The sequence below is a fragment of the Canis aureus genome, chromosome 27 (genome assembly GCF_053574225.1).
Source record: "Canis aureus isolate CA01 chromosome 27, VMU_Caureus_v.1.0, whole genome shotgun sequence".
Taxonomy (NCBI): Eukaryota; Metazoa; Chordata; class Mammalia; order Carnivora; family Canidae; genus Canis; species Canis aureus.
This window is the reverse complement of record NC_135637.1, coordinates 33,169,828-33,193,076: the sequence shown is the minus strand read 5'-3', so window position 1 is coordinate 33,193,076 and position 23,249 is coordinate 33,169,828. Positions and strand designations below refer to the sequence as shown.

The 23,249-nt window shown below is 51.9% G+C and overlaps 2 protein-coding genes and 1 long non-coding RNA gene across 5 annotated transcripts; 2 read left to right on the top strand and 1 right to left on the bottom strand.

Annotated features, from left to right (window-relative positions):
* The first annotated feature begins 2,864 nt into the window (after positions 1–2,864).
* Positions 2,865–13,703, top strand: LOC144299154 (glutathione S-transferase theta-1). Of its 3 annotated transcripts, XM_077874528.1 has the most exons (5): positions 2,877–3,074; positions 5,145–5,232; positions 7,535–7,685; positions 12,858–13,034; positions 13,235–13,703. In XM_077874528.1, the coding sequence occupies exons 1-5, from the start codon at positions 2,963–2,965 to the stop codon at positions 13,427–13,429; spliced, it is 723 nt and encodes a 240-aa protein (XP_077730654.1). In that variant the 5' UTR covers positions 2,877–2,962; the 3' UTR covers positions 13,430–13,703. The 3 variants fall into 3 exon arrangements, with proteins under 3 accessions (XP_077730656.1, XP_077730654.1, XP_077730655.1); XM_077874529.1 differs by lacking the exon at positions 5,145–5,232 and having other exon boundaries at positions 2,878–3,074; XM_077874530.1 differs by lacking the exons at positions 7,535–7,685; positions 12,858–13,034 and having other exon boundaries at positions 2,865–3,074.
* Positions 10,088–15,499, bottom strand: LOC144299155 (uncharacterized). The gene is made up of 2 exons (XR_013365931.1): positions 15,385–15,499; positions 10,088–10,524 (listed from the first exon to the last, which is right to left on the bottom strand). It is a non-coding gene; the product is annotated as an uncharacterized LOC144299155 (long non-coding RNA).
* Positions 15,500–15,608: 109 nt separating this feature from the next.
* Positions 15,609–21,956, top strand: LOC144299153 (glutathione S-transferase theta-3-like). The gene is made up of 5 exons (XM_077874527.1): positions 15,609–15,827; positions 17,302–17,389; positions 19,153–19,303; positions 21,027–21,203; positions 21,531–21,956. Exons 1-5 carry the CDS (start codon positions 15,716–15,718, stop codon positions 21,723–21,725), a joined length of 723 nt encoding a protein of 240 aa, XP_077730653.1. The 5' UTR covers positions 15,609–15,715; the 3' UTR covers positions 21,726–21,956.
* The last annotated feature ends 1,293 nt before the right edge of the window (positions 21,957–23,249 follow it).

Below are 23,249 nucleotides of genomic sequence, written 5' to 3'. Positions count from 1 at the left end.
AGACACAAAGAGAGAGAGACAGAGACAGAGACAGAGACATAGGCAGAGAGAGAAGCAGGCTCCTTTCAGGGAACCTGATATGGGACTCAATCCCTGGGCTCCAGAATCATGCCATGGGCTGAAGGCAGACACTCAACTGCTGAGCCACCCAGGCGTCCCATAAACAGCTTTTTTATTCGTTTCTTGCAAACACTCAGTGGGGCCCTTGCTGGCTTTGGTGCTCGTTGGGTGGATGAACTCTCCTTCCGTTAGGTTATGCAGTCAGTAAGAAAAGAAAGCACGACTCCATAGAAAAATGGACTAAAGATATGAACAGGCGGTTCACAGATGGTGAGAACCAAGTAGCAAAAACACATAAAAAGAACCTAAAACTGGGGCGCTTGGGTGGCTCAGCTGGTTAAGTGTCTGCCTTCAGCTCAGGCCATGATCCCAGGGTCCTGGGATCAAGCCTCACATCAGGCTCCTTGCTCAGTGCAGAGTCTGCTTCTCCCTCTCCCTCTGTTGTTCGCCCTGCTTGTGCTCTCTGGCTCTCTCTCCCTCTCTCTCTGTCAAATAAATAAAATCTTAAAAAAACAAAACAAAACAAAACCCTGAAGCTTATTAAACGTAGAAAAATGAAAATTAAAGTTATAATAAATTATAAATATCACTCCACACCATACCCATTAGGTTGGTATATTTAAGATATGTTCAGGGTCTTGTGATAGCAAAGCCACCCAGGCACCCCATGTTCACAAGTTTAAAACAGCAGAATCACAGTTGTTCTTGTAGCTCTATTTTTGTGACTACTAGAACAATTTATTTTTTAAAAAATTTAAATTTTATTTAAATTCAATTAATTAGCATATAATGTATTATTGTTTCAGGGGTAGAGGCCAATGATTTATCAGTGTTAATATAACTCCCAGTGCTCATCACATCACGTGCCCTCCTTAATGCCCCTCACCCAGTTACCCCAGCCCCCACTCCCTCCCCTCCAGCAATCCTCACTTTGCTTCCTATGATTTAGAGTCTCTTAAGGTTTGTCTCCCTCTCTGATTTCATCTTGTTTTATTTTTGCCTCTCTTCCCCTATGATCCTCTGTTTTGCTGCTTAAACTCCACATATGAGTGAGATCACATGATAATTCTTTCTCTGATTGACTGATTTCCCTTAGCATATTCTCTCGTTCCATCCACATCATTGCAAAGGGCAAGGTTTCATTTTTTTAAATGGCTGAATATTATTCCATATACTCCACTTTCAATAATGGATGTAACAAGGCAGAGGTCATAGAGGAAATAGACTCAAATGATGCTCTAAACCAATGGACTCCCCAGATAGATTCACAGAACTCTCCACCCAATGACCACAGAATACACATTCTTTTTTTTTTTTTTTTAAGATTTTATTTATTTATTCATGAGACAGGCAGACAGGCAGAGGGAGAAGCAGGCTCCCTACAGAGAGCCTGATGTGGGACTCCATCCCAGAACCCCCAGATCACGACCTGAGCCAAAGGCAAACACTCAATCGCTGAGCCACCCAGGTAGCATTTTTTTTTCTTTAAAATTTATTTATTTTTTTTTAGTAATCTCCACACCCAAGATTGCGAATCCGAGAAACCACCAAGGAGAGAGCATGACACATGATAGTCACACAGAGAGAGACAGAGAGGCAGAGACACAGGTAGAAGGAGAAGCAGGCTCCATGCACCGGGAGCCCGATGTGGGATTCGATCCCAGGTCTCCAGGATCAAGCCCTGGGCCAAAGGCAGGCACCAAACCGCTGCGCCACCCAGGGATCCCTAGTTGCAAGTTTGTATCCTTACACATCCTTCCAGTTTCCCCACCTCCCAGCCCCTGGTAGTCACCATTCTACTTTGTTTCTAGGAGTTTGGCTTTTTTTTTAGATTTCACAAATAGTGTGATTACACCGTGTCTTTCTGCTGGACTTACCTTACTCAGCATGATGCCCACAGGGTCCACTTAGGTTGTCACAAATGACAGGATTTCCTTCTTTCTCATGGCCGAATAGTATTCCATTGGCTTTATACACCACATGTTCTTTTTTTTTTTTAAGATTTTATTTATTTATTCATGAGAGACACACACACAAAGGCAGAGACACAGGCAGAGGGAGAAGCAGGCTCCATGCAAGGAGCCCGATGTGGGACCCGATCCCAGGTCTCCAGAATCACGCCCTGGGCCAAAGGCAGCCGCTCAACCGCTGAGCCACCCGGGCTGCCCAACACCACATGTTCTTTATTCGTTCATCCCTTGCCGGCACTTAGTTGTTTCCATGTCTTGGCCATTGTGAATAATGCACCAATGAACGTGAAGGTGCAAATATCTCTTTCCTATCCTGTTTCCATTTTCTTCGAACATATGCCCAGAAGGGGGATTGCTGGATCTCTCCCTGTCATTCTAAAGATGGAGAAACTGAGGCCCAGAGCAGGGAAAAAAACAAATTCAGGGAATATGAGGCATGGCTCTGGCAGGAGCAGGAAGAGGAAGGCTGCCACATTGCAAGGAGAGCAATCTGAGCGGAGTGAGTTGGCCCAAAATGCTAAGCAGAAGTCCCGAGGCTGTGCCACTTGCTGGCATCACGACCTCTGGAGAGCGGGGCTGAGAACTCCGACTCGGGGGCCAGACTTCCCGGGCGCATAGTCACTCCCTGCCTCAATTTCGAGACATCCTTAAAATGGAGATGATAGGAAAATCCGACAGTGACAGCGACGGCGTGGATGACCTTGAAGACACGGTGGTAAGTGAAATAAGCCAGTGACAAAGGACTGCGCCCTTGCGGGAGCCGGGAGGGGCGTCACCCCGCCGCTGGGCCCTGCGCTCCGGGCCGCCCCCCGCAGCCACCCAATGGGGAGCGGAGCCCAGCGGGGCGTGGCCCACGACCCGGGCTCGCAGCGGCCGCCGGAGTCGCCAGAGTCCGCTGGGTCCCCGCGGCCGCCCCCCGCCCCCGCCCCGCCATGGGCCTGGAGCTGTACCTGGACCTGCTGTCCCAGCCCTGCCGCGCCGTCTACATCTTCGCCAAGAGGAACGGCATCCCCTTCGAGCTGCGCCCCGTGGAGCTGCGCAAAGGTGGGCTCCGCCTGGGTTTGGGACCCGAGGGATGGGGGAGGCCAAATACTGCCCAAGGGGACGCTGCGCGCCAGCGCCTTCTTGGGGCCCGTGCTGAAAAAGGTGAGTCTTCGGGGAGATCCGAGCGTCGGGGGGGGGCCCCCAACGCTGCTCGGTCCAGCAGGGTGGACGGTGCGGCTCGGGGGAGGCCGAGGAAAGGGGTGGGAGCTTCAGGAAAAAGACAGACCTCGTCTACAAAAACAGGAGCACCTGGACTTAGGGAGGGAGGACCTCCAGAAAAGAGACGGAGGCAGGAGGCGGGGGTAAGGGGGGCGCGTATAGGCTGGGGCAGAGCCCAGTCCCTCCTTGTGGCCTCCACTGCCGAAGTGGCAGCTGCAGTCACCAGGGTCGCGACTTCTCCAGCGCTACACTGTGCGCATCGGTCCAGCCTGCACCGGGGACCCTCTCTGTGGCCCTCGTTCTTCTGCTTTGCCTTCTCTGCTTTACCTTGTGCTCTGCCTTCTTGTTCCTGCTGGGAGAGGCCCCTGGGGGGTAGGCCCGGGGCTTGAGGGGGAACTGCTGGAGCTTGGTGAGCCCTGCACTTTGAGCTGGAGGGCTCGTTTCCCTGGCAGGCTCCCAAGGCTCCGAGGACACAGCTGGCAGTTGGGAGGTAAGAGGGAAGCAGAGCCCAGGTACTGCCCGGTGGGCAAGTAACTCCACTTGGCTGAGCCTTCCCCCCACCATCACTTCCCCCCACTATCACTTCCCCACCACGTTGAGGCCCTTGCCTGCCTTGGTGGCTGTGTACTGGCCTGTCCACCTGCCGACTCATCTTCTCCCCGCCTCCTGGGGGCAGTTTCCCCTTGTCCTGCCCAGAGGTTATCTCTGCAGAGTGCAGGTGAGAGAGCATGGGGACAAAGGAACATCCCAGCCAGGTTATCAGATAAAGGATGCAGAAAGCGGTGTTTCACTAGGAGAGGAGGGCAGGTGTGCCTGGTGAAGGCACAATCTGAAGAGAGGGAAAAGGAAAAGGGAGGATGGTGGGTGTGTTTGAAACTAGGGTGTTAAGGCAATCGTGTATGGCTTCAAGGAGTTTCCACACGATCCTGGGGGTAATGGGGAGCTGATGAAAGCTGTTGAGCAGGATGGTAATGAGCTTAGGTCCTCATCAGAAACTTCTCTCTGACTGCATCTGCAGGAGTAGGAGCCACCCACACAAACTCAAGCAGAGGCCGGGGTCCCAGGGGACAAGAGGCTTGCACCTTTCGGGGGGCTGTGGGACAAAAAACGTGACTGTTCCAGCTCCAGCAGAGCCTAAAGGCAGGGCCAGCCCTGTGTCCCCAGTGGCCAGGGGAGGGTGAACAAGGGGACACAAAGGAACTGATAGAAGTTGGGTTTTGTTTTATTTTTTAAATTTTATTTATTTATGAGAGACACACAAACACACACACAGAGAGAGAGAGAGAGAGAGAGAGGCAGAGACACAGGCAGAGGGAGAAGCAGGCTCCTCACAGGGAGCCCAATATGGGACTTGATTCCTGGACCCTGGGATCAAGCCCTGAGCCAAAGGCAGACGCTAACTATGAACCACTGAGCCACCCAGGCATTCCAGAAGTTGTTTTTGCAAATAGATAGCAGGAAAAAGCCACTTTTCTGTGTTTGGGGAACTTACCCTAGAGTCCACAGGGAAAGGGGCACTGTAAGAAATCAGGGCTCCATTTGGGGACTAGCCACCCTGCTCTGGCAGCGTGGGGCCCCCTGAAAATGAACTTATGAGGCTGGGGATGGTGCAGAGGTGGTGGGTGGGTGCGTGTGAAGGCCCGGCTGAAGCATCATATCCTGCACACTGGGCTGTGGGTGGAGCTTGTGCCCAATGGGACAAGGCATGGGCTGTGGAGGCCCGTTCTGCAACATTAGGCAGAGTAGTCTCCTGCTCCTCCCAAAGTGGCCCTCACAGCCTCTGCCACACAGGAGAGCAGCTGGGGGCAGGAGAAGAGCCATGAAACTGGGACCTGGGCATAGTTGGGCGTGGGCACAGGCCATGCAGCCTCAGTGTTCCCTCCCTTTCCCACCACGATGGTTTCTCTGCAGGTCAGCACCTCAGTGATGCCTTTGCCCAGGTGAACCCCCTGAAGATGGTGCCTGCTTTGAGGGACGGGGACTTCACCTTGACAGAGAGGTAACTGGGGTACTTGGGCTGCTACCAGAACTTGCTGGAACCATCTTGTCCTAATCCTCCGTTTATTTATTTTTTTTTCAAGATTTATTTATTTATTTATGAGAGAGAAAGAGAGCAGGTGAGTGGAGTGAGGGGCAGAGGGAGAGAGAATCCACAAGCAAACTCCCAGCTGAGCGCAGAGCCCAATTCAGGGTTCTAGCCCAGGACCCTGAGATTGTGACCTGAGCTGAAACCAAATTTGGTTGCTTAACTGACTGAGCCGGCCGGGCGCCCCCTAACCCACAATTTTATTTTTTTATTTTATTTTTTTTCACAATTTTAGAGACAAAAAAAGAAAATCCTCAGAGATGAAGAGCCCTTAGCCCAACATCCCACAGAGAGTCGGCACTGGGTTCCAGTCTATCCCCTGATCCAGTTCACAGGGATGCTTGGGAAAAAATAAGCATCTATTTTACAGAGAGTCGGGACTGGGTTCCAGACTATCCCCTGATCCAGTTCACAGGGATGCTTGGGAAAAAATAAGCATCTATTTTACCTCTGCACCAGTCCTATGACTGTGGGTGAGAGTACCCCAGGGTAGGGGTGCAGGGCGAGGCAGGGGCAGTGCTCTGGCTCGAGATGGCTCATGGGCATCTGGGACACCCAGTGGCTCCAAGTCCAGAGAATTTTTCCCAACTCTGCCCCTTTTGTCACCTAATCACTGCTCCCATAACAAGGAGAACTTGAGGCTTTAGAACTTATCTCTGGAATTGTGAGGTGGATGCATCCCCAAGGAATTCCTGGTATGATGCCAGTGCCATTTTTTCCTTTCTGCTGCTCTCTACTGTCCTGGCTCCTTGTATCACTCAGTTTTGAGCACCCATAGTACCTGTCAGGGGCATTGTTCAATTTCTGCATTTCCCTGTGTCTTTTCTCACTGTCAGGAGGTCTGTAACCCCCAGAGACTTGCAGCCCTCCCCAGAGATGGTTTGATCAGTTAGCTGGGAGGAACAAAGCTCCAGGGTACCTTGTACCAACAAGTGAGTTGGTAAGCCGGGGCATGGGTACAGGATTTGTGATAGGGAATAGAGGTTTTCTGCCTTTTGGCTGGGGTATGCAACCCTGGGAGTACCCCAAGTTCCTGAAAGCCTTCCTATGGCCCCAAATTCATGCATCCTCAGAGCCCTTCCAGCTCCATCCCTGTCCTGACACCATGGTAGCCCTCATAGCCTAGAGCAGGAGGAGAGCTCCAGGGAACTGGTCTGATCTGCTGTTCCATGATCCTGCGGCACCCCCAGTGTTTCCTACAGGGTGCTTTAGGGAGAGCAGAGGGATGACAGGAAAGATTTTTTGAGCAATCAGGCCATCTGAGGCCAGTCTGGATGCCAGAGGATGAGGATGGATGCAGATTGGAAAGAACCGAGCTTTAAGGCTCAGCTTTGATGGTGTCTCCTCCAGGAAGTCCTGTGGCCCACTAATCGGAGACTGTCTCTGAACACTTGGCAGGATGCTCTGCTGTGGGCTTTTTTTTTTTTTTTTTTAATAATTTTTTTTTAATTTATTTATGACAGTCACACACAGAGAGAGAGAGAGGCAGAGACACAGGCAGAGGGAGAAGCAGGCTCTATGCACCGGGAGCCCGACGTGGGATTCAATCCCGGGTCTCCAGGATCGCGCCCTGGGCCAAAGGCAGGCGCCAAACCGCTGCGCCACCCAGGGATCCCCTCTGCTGTGGGCTTTTGCCCGATGGTAGGATGAGCTTGGGTATTAGCCTCAGAAAGACTCTCAGTCCTGCCACCAAAGGCTCTGTGCCCTGGGCAAGTCCCTTAACTGTTCTAAGCCTGGCTTTCTTTCTTTTTCTTTCTTTCTTTCTTTCTTTCTTTCTTTCTTTCTTTCTTTCTTTCTTCTTTCTTTCTTTCTTTCTTTCTTTCTCTTTCTTTCTTTCTTCTTTCTTTCTTTCTTTCTTTCTTTCTTTCTTTCTTTCTTTCTTTCTTTCTTTCTTTCTTTTCTTTCTTTCAAGATTTAATTTACTTATTCATGAGAGACACACAGAGAGAAAGAGGCAGAGACACAGGCAGAGGGAGAAGCAGGCTCCATGCAGGGAGCCCGACGTGGGACTCGATCCCAGGTCTCCAGGATCACGCCCTGGGCTGAAGGTGCCGCTAAACTGCTGAGCCACCCGTGCTGCCCTAAGCCTGGTTTTCTTATCTGGAAAATGAGGCAAATACTTTTGCACATTGTCAGGAAAACTAAAGAAGGGACTCTGATTAAGCCCCCAGCACAGTGTCCTTCCTCCACCCATCATGTCATCCCTCCCCTGCAGCGTGGCCATCCTGCTCTACCTGAACCGCAAGTATAAAGTCCCCGACCACTGGTACCCCCAGGATCTACAGGCCTGTGCCCGTGTGGATGAGTACCTGGCATGGCAGCACACAACCCTGCGGAGAAACTGCCTCCGGGCCCTGTGGCATAAGGTGAGGCCCTGAGGAGGGGGCTGGCGGGGGGGAAGTGAGTGAGGGCGTCACCCCAAAGTGGCTAAAGCATCATTGCACTCTTCTTTTCCATTTGGATAGTCTCTATTGACTTGGTTTGACTCTGCTGATTCTTTCTTCTGTTGTGCCCATGCTGCTATTAAACCCACCTAATACAGTCTTTATTTGAGATGTGTATTTTTCAGTTCTAGATATTCCATTTGGTTCTTTTTTTATTATTTATTATTTTTTTATTTTTTATTTTTCCACTTGGTTCTTTTTTAAAGTTTCCACTTCTGTGCTGAAATTCACCATCTAAACAGATTTGGTCCATCTACCCATTTGGTCCATCTTTTCTTCTAAATTCTTTATATTTTTTTATTTAAAAAATTTTTTTTGTAAGTGATTTAAAGACTTATTTATTTATTTTTATCCATGATAGACAGAGAGAGAGAGAGAGAGAGAGGCAGAGACACAGGAGGAGGGAGAAGCAGGCTCCATGCCGGGAGCCCGACTCAGGACTTGATTCCGGAACTCCAGGATCGCTCCCTGGGCCAAAGGCAGGCACCAAACCGCTGAGCCACCCAGGGATCCCCCGATTCCTTTTATTTTTAATTTGATTATTATTATTATTTTTAAAGATTTTATTTATTTATTCATGACAGAGAGAGACAGACAGACAGACAGAGGGGAAACAGGCTCCGTGCAGGAATCCCAACATGGGACTCGATCCTGGGTCTCCAGAATCACAACCCTGGGCTGAAGGTGGCGCTAAACCGCTGGGCCACCGAGGCTGCCCTTAATTATTATTTTAAAAATATTTTTATTTATTTATTCATGAGAGATGCAGAGAGAGAGAGGCAGAGACACAGGCAGAGGGAGAAGCAGGCTCCCTGCGGGAAGCCCAATTTGGGACTCCATCCCAGGACTCCGGGATCATGACCTGAGCCAAAGGCAGATACTGAGCCACCCAGGCGCCCTCTTCTAAATTCTCTCTCTCTTTTTTTTAAGATTTTATTCATTTATTCATGAGAGACACAGAAAGAGGCAGAGACACAGGCAGAGGGAGAACCAGGCTCCCTGCAGGGAGCCTGATGTGGGACTCGATCCCGGGTCTTCAGGATCACACCGTGGGCTGAAAGCAGCGCCAAACCACTGAGCACCCAGGCTGCCACGTATTTTATTTTATTTTATTTTATTTTATTTTATTTTATTTTATTTATTATTTTTTTATTTTTGAAAGATTTTATTTATTCATTCATGAGAGACACAGAGAGAGAGGCAGAGACACAGGCAGAGGGAGAAGCAGGCTCCATGCAGGGAGCCCGATGGGAGACCTGACCTGGGGACTCCAGGATCACGCCCCAAGCCGAAGGCAGACACTCAACTGCTGAGCCACCCAGGCGTCCCATGTATTTTATTTTTTAAAAGATTTTTAAATCACTTTTTGGGGTGGCTGGGTGATACAGTTGGTTAAGCACTTGATTCTCGGTTTTGGCTCAGGTGGTGATCTCAGGGTTGTGAGATTGAGCCCCACATCAGGTTCCACGCTCTGTGCCGTGTCTGCTTGGGAGTCTCTCTCCCTCTGCCCCTCCCCAGCTCATGTGTGTGCTCTCTCTCTCTCTCTTGCTCTCTCTCTCAAAGAAGTGTAAGATTTTTTAAAAAGATGTTATTTATTTATTTGAGAGAAAGAGCAAGAGAGAGAGAGAGAGCACAAGTAAGGGACAAGGAAAAGTGGGCTCCCTGCTCAGGCTCAGGGATCATGACCTGAGCAGAAGGCAGCCGCTTAACTGACTGAGCTACCCAGGCACCCCTAAATAAATAAATCTTAAAAAAATTTTTTTAAATAGTTTTTTCTTTTTTAAGTTTATTTTTCTTAGTAATCTCTATACCCATGTGAGTCTCCAACTCATTACCCTGAGATCAAGAGTCACACACTTTCCCTCTGAGCCAGCCAGGCACCTCTGTATGATTCCAGTTACATGAGATCCCTAGAGTAGTTCTGTTCATAAAGACAAAAAAGTTGGAGTGCCTGGGTGGCTCAGTTGGTTAGGCATCTGTCTTCAGCTCAGATCATGATCTCAGGGTCCTGGGATCAAGTCCCGCATCAAACTCCCCGCTCAGTGGGAAGTATGCTTTTCCCTCTTCCTCTGCCTGCCGCTCTGCCTACTTGTGCTCTCTCTGTCAAATAAATAAATAAAATGTTAAAAAAAAAAAAAAAGACAAAAAAGTAGAAGGATGGCTGCCAGGGGTTGGCGAGGAGGGGGAGTGGGATGTTGTTTAATGGGGACGGATTTTCAGTGTGGGACGATGAATGAGTTCTGGAGATGGATGGCAGTGTTACCTGATGCCTGAGTCTAGGTTCTTGAGTCTCAATGTCGTAGAAATGAACATTGAACTTGAGAGAAAGAAAACAGGTGGAGTTTATTAGAGATAGCTTGTATAGGGCAGCCCTGGTGGTGCAGCGGTTTAGCGCCGCCTGCAGCCCAGGGCTTGATCCTGGAGACTCTGGATCGAGTCCCACGTCGGGCTCCCTGCATGGAGCCTGCATCTCCCTCTGCCTGTGTCTCTGCCTCTCTCTCTCTGTCTCAATAAATAAATAAAATCTTAAAAAAAAAAAAAAAGAGATAGCTTGTATAAAAGAGGGCTGACAGGAAAGAGGAATATCACTAGCCTCTCCATAGGCTGCGAGACTTATAAAGGCACTTTTCCAAAGGTGAGGGGCTGGGAATGGGCAAGTGTCCTTCGATCCCATGGTCATTATCTTGCAGGCTTCAGTTTTTAGTGGACACAAGACAATCACAGGATGTTTTTCTTCATGGTCAACATTCTTTTAGGGCTCCTGGAAAACAGAGATACTTGTGCAAGTAGGCTTTAAATTGTTACTTCTCATTTTGCTCAGACAACCATTACTCCCCCGCGGCTGTTATCTCTCATTGATTCATTTTCTTTCCAAGAAGGAGATATTCGTCTCTAAGCTTGTGGACACTTTTAACCCTTGTCTTACACCTGCGACTTTTACAGGAACTAAGTCCCTCTTGCTTTCTCTATGCTATCTCAGCGGTGATGGTTATACAACAGTGTGAATGTACTTAATGCTGTGGAACTGTACACGTAAAAATGGTTAGGGTGGGAAATTTTATGTTACATGTTTCTTAGCATAATTAAAAATAAAACAATTAGGGCACCTGGGTGGCTCAGTGGTTGAGTGTCTGCCTTTTCAGGTCGTGATCTCAGAGTCCTGGGACCGAGTTCTGCATCAGGCTCCCCACAGGGAGCCTGCTTCTCCCTATGTCTCTGCCCCTCTCTGTCTCTCATGAATGACTAAATAAAATCTGTAAAAAATATAAAAAATAAAACCCTAAGAATTTTGGATCAACCAAATCAGAACAGAAGGGAAATGTAGACAATCTCTTTCAGGGGTGAGGCCGATAAGAAATGAGGGAGGAGGGCAGCCCCGGTGGCGCAGCAGTTTAGCGCCGCCTGCAGCCCAGGGTGTGATCCTGGAGACCCTGGATCGAGTCCCACGTCGGGCTTCCTGCATGGAGCCTGCTTCTCCCTCTGCCTGTGTCTCTGCCTCTCTCTCGCTCTCTCTGAATAAATAAATAAATAAATCTTAAAAAAAAAAAAGAAAGGAGGGAGGAGGGCTAGGCGGGGTTCTGCAGACTGACAGTCCATTGTGCCCCTCCTAAAGGAGGGGCTCCTTCTTGACATCAGCCTTAGATACTGAGCAGGGAAACCCTGTGGCCAGCACCCATTACATGAAAAAGAAGCTGAAAGTCTGGACTCTTACATGAAATGCCTGCAGTTTTAAATGTCAGCAACTGGTCCATATTTTTATTTTTATTTTTATTTTTATTTTTATTTATTTTTTTGAGAAAGTAGGGAGAGAACCTTTTTTCTTTCTATGATTTATTTATTCATGAGAAACACACACACACACACAGAGACAGAGACATAGGCAGAGGGAGAAGCAGGCTCCATGCAGGGAGCCTGATGTGGGACTCGATCCCCGATCCTAGGATCATGCCCTGAGCCAAAGGCAGACTCTCAACCACTGAGCCTCCCAGGTGGGCTGAGAGAGAGAGAGAGAGAGAGAGAATTTTAAGCAGACTCCATGCCCAATGTGGAGCCTGACACGGGGCTCAATCCTACGATGCTGAAATAGTGACCTGAGCTGAAATCAAGAGTTGGACACTTAACCAACTGAGCCACCCAGGCACCCCCTGACCCACATTTTTAAAAACTCTGTAGCCAAAGGAATGTCATTAGCTCAGGTATGGCCTCCAGGGCATCAGTGGGAGACTGTTGACTCTATCTTGTATGGGGGAGGAAATTGAAACCCAAAGGCAGGGCTCATGTATAATCCTAGTCCTGTTTACCTAAATCCCAGGCTTCCCTAAGCAATTTTACCAAAGCATGAAGCCTTCTTCCCTTGCTCCCCATCCACTGCATGTCCCAGACAGCTCTAGCAACCATGAGTCTGTTGATGGGTTCCCCCTAAAACACCTTCCTCCCAGAATCCTAGATACCACTCTTTCCTGGCCCTCCTCCTTAGTGTCTGGTAGTTCATTGTCAGAAAATGTCTGTTCTATTCTTGACTTAGTCTTTTCTTGGCTGTGCCATCTCAAGCAACTGACTGTCCCTCTCTGGGCCCCACTTTTCCATTTACAAGAGGAGTCATTTACTATTATTCCTATATTATAGATGAGGAAATTCAGGCTCAGAGGGTTTGAGTATTTTGTTTTAGGTCACACACTTTGTAAGTGGCAGAGGGGAAACCTGAAAAGTTCACCCTCCTAATTACTTATACATTTAAGAGGTACTGACTTTATATTCAGGGGGAAGAGGTTATAACATAGACTGTCCTTAGGCAAGCTGCCTACTTCCAAAGTATAAAACTCATTGTTCAGGTCAGCTCTGAGTCATTCTCGAAGGGGTCTGAGTCCTTGTGTTAGATGTCCCTGAGGCTCAGCCATCAGAGATCACAGAGGCAGGAATATTTCTGCGAAAGGTGGTCCTTTGGGAATTTCCCTGCAGGCCTAGCCCAGCCTTGGAAGAAATGTGCATGGAACCAGAAAGCAGCTCAAACTGGGGCAGGGGAGGCACACTTGCTTTCCTGACCCCGAGACTGGGTTGGTCCCTAACCCTCTACTTTGCCTTCCCACCTGCCAGGTGATGTTCCCTGTTTTCCTGGGTGAGCCAGTGTCTCCTGAGATGCTGGCAGCCACACTGGCTGAGTTGGATGCAACCCTTCAGTTGCTTGAGGACAAGTTCCTCCAGAACAAGGCCTTTCTCACCGGGCCCCACATCTCCCTGGCTGATCTGATAGCCATCACTGAGCTGATGCATGTGAGTGCTATGGATAGGGTGGGCCTGCTAGGGAGGGGGGGCTCCTGGGGGTTGTTGAACCCCTGCTCATGGTGCCCCCACTGCCCCCACCTGGCCATGACATATGGAAACTTCCTGGAGCTCTGGGCCCTCCCCCCCCAAACAGGCAGAGGCTGCCATCCTTGACTTTACCCATCCACCTGTTCTCTTTCTCCGTACAGCCTGTGGGTGCTGGCTGCCAAGTCTTTGAAGGCCGACCCAAGCTGGCTGCATGGCGCCAGCGTGTGGAGGCAGCAGTGGGGAAGGATCTCTTCCAGGAGGCCCATGAGGTCATCCTGAAGGCCAAGGACTCTCCACCTGCAGACCCGATCATTAAGCAGAAGCTGATGCCTAGGGTGCTGGCCATGATCCAGTGAGCCGGGAAGGCTTGTCCCTGCTCTGCCCTTGATAGCTCACAAAGCACCTTCATTTCCAATGTCCCATGGGAGTCAGGCTCAGCGGGCAGGAGTGATTTGCCTGAGTCCCACTGCACCTGCGCTCCCCAGGTCAGGTCCCTACACCCACGCCATCTTGCACAGATGCCTATAAGCCACAATGAGAATGGAAAAGCCAAATCTTACCTCCTTTAATCACTGCATTTTGATTTCAGTTTGGAAATAAACTTGGGCTTAGCCTGAGCCTGCGCTTCTACCTTGGATGTGTGATTTATTTGACCTGTCTTGGCCCCTGCCTTGGTCTCTATCTGAAAGACAACCCCCATTCCAAGGCCCTATGGGTCAGCTTCCCCATGATGGTTGAGAGTAAAATTAACAAATGCCCTCTACTCTTCTAGTTCTCGGAGAAAGTGATTTGTCAGACAGCATGGGATCAGCAGGCATCCCATATGTGGTGACTATTGGCATAGTGATCAATCAGTTGGCTGGGCCAACCTTCCAGGACATGGTTCTTTGGCACCAAGTACTTTTTAAAAAAAAAAATTTTTTTTTAAATTTATTTATTTATGATAGTCACAGAGAGAGAGAGAGAGAGGCAGAGACACAGGCAGAGGGAGAAGCAGGCTCCATGCACCGGGAGCCCGACGTGGGATTCGATCCCGAGTCTCCAGGATCGCGCCCTGGGCCAAAGGCAGGCGCTAAACCGCTGCGCCACCCAGGGATCCCTTGTTTATATTTTAAGTAGGCTTCACACCCACTGTGGGGCTTGAACACTTAACCCTGAGATTAAGGGTTGCAGCTCTACTGACTGAGACTGGCAGACACCCCACCAGATTGTATTTTAAAATGATATTCTGGGGCGCCTTGGTGGCTCAGCAGTTGAGCGTCTGCCTTCAGCCCAGGGTGTGATCCTGGAGTCCCGGCATTGAGTCCCACATCCGGCTCCCTGCATGGAGCCTGCTTCTCTCTCTCTGCCTGTGTCTCTGCCTCTTTCTCTCTCTATGTCTCTCATGAATAAATAAAATTAAAAAAAAATTATTCTGTCTGCCTGGGCGGGCGGTGGGGGTGGTGTGGGGGCTGGTTGGACTGGTGGGTGGCTAAAGAGGAAGTAGGGGAATTGGATATTATAGTAATCTTGCCAGAGGTGATTTGTGCAAGAGGTCAGGGCAACAAAAGGATGGAGAACATGGCCCCTCCCATGATGGGGAGGGAGAGGGCTCCAGCATCAGCCCAGGAAAGCAGTCTCCTGGGGTGGGGGTGGGGCGGGGAGGGTGGGTCTTACTTAAATCAGCTTGAATGATCTGGAAGGCCAAACTATTCTTAAATTTTCCAATAATATCTTGCTGAGGGTTTTTCTCTGAATCTTGGCTTTGGGGGCAAGGTCTTCTTACCCCAAGAGCCTGTCTTAGGGAATGGGGGTTCATAGCCATAGACCTCAGGAACCTGACAAACCAGTTGGAGAAACCTGGCCCTGCCAGCTTCCCCCCAGGAAGTGGGGAAGTTTCAGCCCTCGCCCCCAATCCTCTAGCCCCATTGGTTTCTGCCATTTGCTAGAGGGATTAGCTGGAGTGTAATGATATGACCCCAGGGATTAGGGAGGGGAAGCTCATTCTTTCCTGGAGTGTGGGCCTGGCGTCTGCAGGGAGCTGGGGTCCAGAAACCTCTCCAGCCTCCATCCTGGGCACTGGGCCCAGGGGCCTACTGCACCTCGGTTCTCTGCCTCATTTTGTGTTCCTGGGGACTCAAGCCCCTCCTCTCTCAGTCCCCTCCCTGAATCTGGGGAGGTGGCTTGGGCCCCCTGAAGGCAGCGAGCCCCTTGGATCCTAAATTCTCTGAAGGTCTGTGCTGGGAGCGTCCCTGGCGGCCCGTTCCCCTTACCGCCCCCCACTGCGCCGTGTGACAAAGGTAGACCTCGGGGTCGGGAGGAGGGGTGTGACCTGGCAGCGAAGCCTCGGGTCTGGGGCCAAGGCTCCCAGTGCCTTCCCGGTCACCAGCGTTGCCCCCTGGCTTCCAGCCGAGGGAGGGAGAGCTGGCGCGCCGCGGACGGGCCCCGAACGCTCGGGAGCCATCCAATGGGCGGGAGGGCGCGGCGGGGTCGGCCCCTCCCCCTCCCCCCGCCCCTCCCCCGCCCCCTTCCCCCCCCCGCCCCGCCCCCCCCACCCCGAGGCGCTCCCGCGGCAGGCGCGGTGCCTGGCGGTTCCTGCCGGCCGTTCGGGTTCCGGGTCTTGTCCCCGAGGTGCGACCCCCGGGACGCCCCGCCGCCCCGCCATGGGCCTGGAGCTGTACCTGGACCTGCTGTCCCAGCCCTGCCGCGCCGTCTACATCTTCGCCAAGAGGAACGGCATCCCCTTCGAGCTGCGCCCCGTGGAGCTGCTCAAAGGTGGGCCGGGCCGCCCGTGTGCGCAGGGACCCCCGAGTGCCGCGACACCCCCCAGCTCGGAAACTGTCATCAGCCATGGCTTGTGTCTTTTTCACGAGCCCGGATCTTTGCCTAGTGAATACGAAACATTTTTCAAGATACAGGTTAAGAGGGAGCAGAGCAGATAGAGAGCAGTGGAGGGCTTGGGGGGGGGGGGTAGGGCGTGGGGAGGCCAACGGAGTGCCCCCAGTACCTACACACCCGGGCTTGGGAAGGCAAGGAAACCGCCTCTCCATTTCTGGGTCGGAGTAGCCACAGCTCTTGCATTTCTGCAGGTGCCAGCAGGAGAGTTGTTCCGCCTGGATCTGGTCTCCTCTTAATTTCTACAGCTACGGCTACCAACCTCCCCTCCGCGTTCACAGGATCCCGGGGAGGGGCAGAGCTGTAATGGGACAGCAGGGCAATCGGACAGCAGGCCCACCCTTGGGCAGACCAGAAGGGAGACCTCTTCTTGGCTGAGCCGGCCCACCTCCTGTCTTTGGTGCCCCCAGCCAGGGCCACCGACTGCTGCCTCCCTGCTCCACCTGTCCAGCTCTTCTTGGATGGGGGCTGGGCACAGAGGCACTTTTTTTTTTTTTAAGATTTTATTTATTTATTCATGAGAGACACACAGAGAGAGACAGAGAGAGAGAGAGAGAAAGAGAGAGGCAGAGGCACAAGCAGGCTCCATACAGGGAGCCCGATGTGGGACTTGATCCTGGGTCTCCAGGATCACGCCCTGAGCTGAAGGCGGCGCTAAACCACTGAGCCACCCAGGCTGCCCAGAGGCACTTTTTTGGAGGGAGAATGGGTAGGGGTGATTCTCTTAGGTGGGCGCATGGGCCGGCTGGAGCCTGGTTCCACACAGGCCCTCTGACTCCACAAACCATAATTGTTGTACCCTCCAGCACTGGCCCAGCTCAAGGAATGTAGAAGTGAGTCAGACCTATGAACCTCCATTGGGGAAGGAGCCTTGAGGGTTTGGCACAGGACAGAAAGAAAGCTGAGCTGCTGGAGGCTGGGTGATGAAGTGGGCAGGAGCTCTCAGAGGGTGGGGTTGACCTGAGGGCTGGGGGCAGGTGTGGCTGGAGCTCTGCGGTGTGGACAGGTCACCCAGCTGGCATAGGAAGATGGATTGCAGGGGCAGGCCTAGAGTCCAGAGAGGAGAGTGGAGTGTCTGACACAAGGATGGAATTGGCTGGGGGTGAGGGTCCCTCCCTTCATGGGCAAGCTGAGATGCTGCTTGCCTGGGTTCCCAGGGGTGTGGATGCAGGAAGGGTGGACCTCTGGTGGGGTCAAGTTCTGTGATCTGGTGACCAGCAGAGTGATCTTTCTCCTGTTGCCCACCTGGATAGGGGCCTCAGAAAGCTGGTACCTGGATGTTGGAGTGGGAGTTGGGCAGAGGCCTCAGGGGGCTCAGAATTCCCCTCACCTGCCTCACTGGTCTCTCTCACAGGCCAACACCACAGCGATGCTTTTGCCCAGGTGAATCCTCTGAAGAAGGTGCCAGCTTTGAAGGATGGAGACTTCACCTTGGCTGAAAGGTATCAGGTCCCCAGGCTGCTACCAGGCCTTGTGAGGCCAGTCAGCCGTCTGTGTATCTACTGTGGATGGTTTGTGTGCCCTGAGCACCTGTGCCAGCCCCAGCAGGCAGAGGAGCCTGGGGCTGGGGGGGTGGGGGGGTGGTGGCGTTGAAGTCATGGTATCCCCCGCCATTCCTGGGCATTGTACAAAAGAGGAAACTGTGGCCAGGAGAGGGGAGGGACTTGGACGAGGTCACTGGGCCCAGCTTGTTTCCAGGCCTCCTCTCTGCCAACCTAGCCCCCAGATGGAAGAAGAGTGGAGAGCTAAATATTGAGGAGTAGCTGTACCGTGCGTTAGAGCTATCACTTCTATAAATCTTGGGATCTTGGGGGGCAAGTACTATTGTCCTGGGAGTCAAGAGAACACCCAGAGAGCTTCAGCGGCTATTTGCTGAGCACTCACCAGGGCCAGGAACCATCTAGGCCCTGAGGCCAAAGCAGTGAACGATTCTAAGCCCTTGGCCTCATGGAACTCATATTCTAGAAGAGGGGACTGCTAATCTCTGTAAGGTGTAGCACATCAGGGGGTGATGAGTGCCATGGAGAAAATAAACAAGGTAAGAGTGAGAGAGGGTGCAATCTTGAGTAGGATGTTGAGTAAAGGGCCCTTTGAGGAGGAGGCATCTGAGCAGAGACCTACAGGGAACAGAGGTGCAAGGTATTTGGGAAGAGTGTTCTGGCTAGAGGGCACAGCAAAGCCGAAGGCTCTGAAGTGGGGCAATGCTTGGGGTCCAGGCAGAGGGGCAAGGGTAGCATGTAAGGCCAGGAAGACTTTGGCTTTACTGTAGGTAAGATGGGGCCTTTGTAGGAGTTTAAGCAGAGGAGAACTGAGATCTGAGTTTTAAAGGATCCCTCTGGCTGGAGTACTAATCCAGGAGAGGTGCTGGGGCCCCAGACCAAGGTGTTGGTGCAGGGGGACGTGGTGGTCAGTTCTGACTGCCCTTGAAGGTCAAGCCCAGGAATGTGCTGAAGAGTTAGAGGTCAGAGGGAGAGACAAGAGCCCAGGCCACCTCCAGGTTGGTGGATGAATGGTGGTATCCTTTACCGAGGCCACATAGTACCTCTGTGGTAAAGCCAGATTCAAGTTCCACTTGGCTTTGGAACCTCGGGTCCTTGGACAGTCCAACATTCACAGAAGTATGGTGCTCTCTGGCCAGACATGATGGAGGGGGAGGGGAGAGGAGGAGGTCAGAGAGGGCTTCCTGGGGGAGGGGGCTGGAGGCTTTGGGCAGGTAGAGAAGAGATGGGACAGGGTGGGAAGCAGTGACCCATTCATCTGGGAGGCCTTGTCCCAGCTACGGTGAGTGTGAGGGGACAACTGGCCTTGCTTCTGTTGTGGTCATGCATTGGATATGGTGGGGAGTGGTACCCGAGTTGTGCTCCTCCTTCAAGAGCCATGTTGGGGCCCCCTTCCTCCTGGAAGCTTTCTCTGAGTACCCCATCACCCTCCTTCTGAAATCCCAACACACTTTGTTTTTCCCTTGGTGTCCTTAGTTCAGATGATAGGATGGGTCAATGTAGAGCTGTGTGACCCTAGGCCTAACCTCACCTAACCTCTCTGAGCCTCCCATTCCTACTCTGCACCATGGAGATAGTGAAACGCTCCACCCATAGGAGTTGGGGAAACGTGAGTGTGGGGAGCAGCCCCCACCCAGGGCCTAGCCCCTGTGGAGTGGCTGAAAAGTGACTAGTACATGTTCCTCACCCACCTCCATGTCCCCCAGTGTGGCCATCCTGTTGTATCTGAGTCGCAAGTATGAGGTCCCCGACCACTGGTACCCCCAGGACCTGCAGGCCCGCGCCCGTGTGGACGAGTACCTAGCATGGCAGCACACCACCCTCAGGAGTAGCTGTACCCGAGCCATGTGGCAGAAGGTGAGCTACGGCAGGACGGGAACCCTTCTAGGAGGCTCAATGGACCGTGCTTTCTGTTTTAAAAATTCTTTTTTTTAAAGAAAGATTTATTTATTCATGAGAGACACAGAGAGAGAAGCAGAGACACAGGCAGAGGGAGAAGCAGGCTCCTGCGGGGACCCTGACACAGGACTCGATCCCATTGCCCCGGGATCACACCCTGAGCCAAAGGCAGATGCCCAACCGCTGAGCCACCCAGGCGTCCCAAGAAGTAAAATTTTTTAAAAAGATTCATTTATTTATTTGAGAGAGAGCGAGCAAGTGCGTGCACATGCATGTACCCATGAGCAGGGGTGGGAGGGGTGCAGGGGGGTGGGGTGGAAGGGGCAGAGGGAGAGAATCTCAAGTAGACTCCCCGCTGAGTGGGAAGCCCGACTGATTGGATTCGATCTCACTACCCTGAGATCGTGCCCTGAGCCAAAATCAAGAGTTGGATGCTGAACCGAGCCATCCAGGCGCCCTTGAAAGAAGTAATATTCCTAATATTTAAGATGCTCTCAGAAAGCCATCAAAGAAAAATGCACAGGAGAAACATGGGCACAGGAAACCAGCAGAGATTTCATTGAAGGACAGAGAGAAATGGTCATTAAGTGGATGAAAATACATTTTTTAAAAAAGATTTTATTTATTTATTCATGAGAGACACAGAGAGAGAAACAGAGACACAGGCAGAGGGAAAGGCAGGCTCCATGTGGGGAGCCCGATGTGGGACTCGATCCCAGGACTCCAGCATCACCCTGAGCTGGAAGGCAGACGCTTAACTGCTGAGCCACCCAGGTGTCCCTGAAAATACATTTAACCTAAGAATCAAGTCAATGCACATTAAAACAGCACACACCTACCATTTTTACCTGTCAAATGTACGATGTTCTTGAAATGTGTGCTCTGAATTATTTTTTGTAGGGTACTTACAAAGGGCCTGGCACACAGTGGGTGCCCTGTGGGTGTGAGGGAGCATGAGGTGGGCATGCTCATACTCTGCTGCAGGTAGAGTTCTACTGTTCTGAAGGGGCCCTTGGGCAAAATGCAGGTTTCTATAACCTTAGAGGTGTCCTCCTTGAGCCTCTCTGGGCTGGAAGGGGAGCCCCTTTGAGCTGGCAGGGGCAGGAGCCTGGTGTGTTTGAAGGCAGAATGGAGACAAGTCAAGTAGCGTGACTATAGACCTTTGCCACTCCAAGTGTGGTCCAGGGACTAGGGCCATCGGCACCACCTGGGAGCTTGGAAATGCAGAGTCTCAGGCACTACCCAGGCATACAGATCAGGAATGTGCACTTTAACCAGATCCCAGAGGGATTCATATGCGTCATCCTATTTGAGAAACCTGGGGTAGAGGAGGGGGTGGGGAGAGGCGAGAGGGTGACTGCTGCACGGAGGAGGAGCCTCGTGTTGAGGCTCTCATGGTGAGGGTAGTGGGAAGCCATGGAAGGCTTTATGCAGAGGGTGATGGGGGCAGACTGGGATTACAGAAGTTCCCCCATTGGCTGCCTTGCATGAGGACCTAGGGAGAGTAGAGGCTGTCCGTGTTGGAGTAGAAGATGACGCCTGGGCTGGTGATGGCAGTGGGTAGAAGGAGTGGGTCGGAGCGAGGAGAAATTTGAAGGCTTGGTGATAGATTGGTGAGAGCAGGAACCAGGCTAGGCTTTGGGCAGACCCTGAGCCCTCTCTCTGCCTGCCCACCCACCAGATGATGTCCCCAGTGTTCCTGGGTGAACAGGTGCCCGCTGAGACATTGGTCTCTACTCTGGCCGAGCTGGACAGGTGCCTGCAGCTGCTTGAGGACAAGTTCCTAAAGGACCAGGACTTCCTTGCTGGACCCCACATTTCAGTGGCTGACTTGGTGGCCATCACAGAGCTGATGCATGTGAGTGCCATGGGTAGGGTGGTCCACTGGGCAGCGGGGTGTTCTGGGAGGGATCCCATGTCCCAGCTCACATTGCCCCATCTGGCTGTGGGGCCCTGAGCAAGTCGCTTCCCTCTCTGAGCCTCAGTGTTCTCATCTATAAAATGGGACTTCAGACCCCATCCTGCAGTGACTTAAGAAGTTTCCCAGTGTCTCCTGGGAGAGAACCTCAGCCTATTACACATGTGGCAGAGGAGGGAAAATCCACCCAGGGGAATCCCTCCACGAGGTCATGCTACCTCGTGCTTGACCATGCCTATCCCTCCACTTGGCTCCCTCTCCCCATAGCCTGTCAGTGCAGGCTGCCAAATCTTCAAAAGCCGACCCAAGCTGGCTGCATGGCGCCAACGTGTGGAGGCCGAGGTGGGGAAGGACCTCTTTCAGGAGGCACATGCAGTTGTCCTGAAGGCCAAGGACTTGCCTCCGGCCGACACCTCCATCAAGGAGAAGCTGAAGCCCTCGGTGCAGGTTTTGTTGCGGTGAGAGGAGGGCCAGGCCTGCAGAGATGATGGAGGCTCTGTTGTCAAAACGAAGAGGTGGAGTTGCCCTCGTAGGCTGTGAGCAAGACACGCTGTCCAGTCTCTGTCCCCAGTTCCCTCCAGGCACCAGGTCCTCCTTCCTCACTCCACTCCTGCCCCTTCCACTCTGACTTCGTGTGAGCTTAGTAAACATGTATTTGACCCTGTCCCACCTGTGTTTTAAACTTTCCATGGTGCCTTACTCCTCTGAGGCTCAAGGATGAATCACTGAACTTTGCGCTCAGGACTTGCCCACCCTCCAGGGCACCCCCTTCTGGGTGCACACAGTCACTCATCATTTTAGACGCCTTCTCCCAGCTTCCACCTCCTGGCCTTGGCTCAGGCTGTTTCTGTTGCTAATAGGGCCCCTCCTCACCTTTGCCCGGTGCCCCTTCTGTTCTTTAGGCATTTGTCACCATGTTGCTTCTCCAGGGAGACTTCCCTGACTTCCCTAGCCCCAGGCCGAGTCAGGTAACCCCCCCTGGGCTCCTCAGCCCCAGTGCTTCCCTCCCTCAGTCCTGGAATAAAGCTGGTTCAATAGCCCCTGGGCTGAGCATGGGTCACAGGTGGGGGTTGACCTGGTGAAGAGATGTCTGAATCGGGCCTGGCCTTGGTCTCTGTCCTCCCTCTGGGATGATGCTGTCTCCTACAGGTGGGGCGGGTGCAGGGCTGGTTCGTGAAGCACCTTGCAGGGAGGGAAGTCCCAGATTAGTTCCTGGCCCTCCAGGTGCTGCTGAGAGGCCTTGCTCTTTCAAGCCTACTTAACCCCGACCACTGTCTTATTTGTGTCCCACCCTGGGTCCCAGACTTGCCACCTGTCCCTGTCCTTTCTCCTTAAGGCTGTCACAATCTACCTGTCTTGTGTCCTAGTCCCTCTAATGTCTTAGTCATCTAATAAACTGCTAATGGGACAGGGTCACGATTAGCCTTTCAGTCTGCTGCCTTCTCATGGAGGCTCCTTTTTTTTTTGTTTTTTAAAGTTTATTTAGGGGAGCCTGGGTGGCTCAGTTGGTTAACCGTCTGCCTTTGGCTCAGGGTATGATCTCAGGGTCCTGGGATGGAGCCCACATTCGGCTCCCTGATCAGCAAAGAGTCTGCTTCTTCCTCTCCCTCTGCCCCTCCTCCCTGCTCATGTGCACACCTTCTCTATCTCTGTCTCTCTCATGGTCTCTGTCTCTCTCAGATAAATATATCCTTAAAAAATTAAAGATTATATTTATTTGAGAGAGAGAAAGAGAGAAAGAGAAGAAAGAGAGGAAATGGTAGAAGGAGATGGAGAAGCAGGCTCTCCACTGAGCAGGGAGCCAGACGCGGGGCTCGATTTTAGGACCCCAGGGATCATGACTTGATCTGACGGCAGATGCTTAATCAACTGAGCCACCCAAGTGCCCCTCCTTTTTTTTTTAAGATTTTATTTTATTTATTTATTTTTAAGATTTGTTTATTCATAAGAGACGGAGAGAGAGACAGAGGCGGAGACACAGGCAGA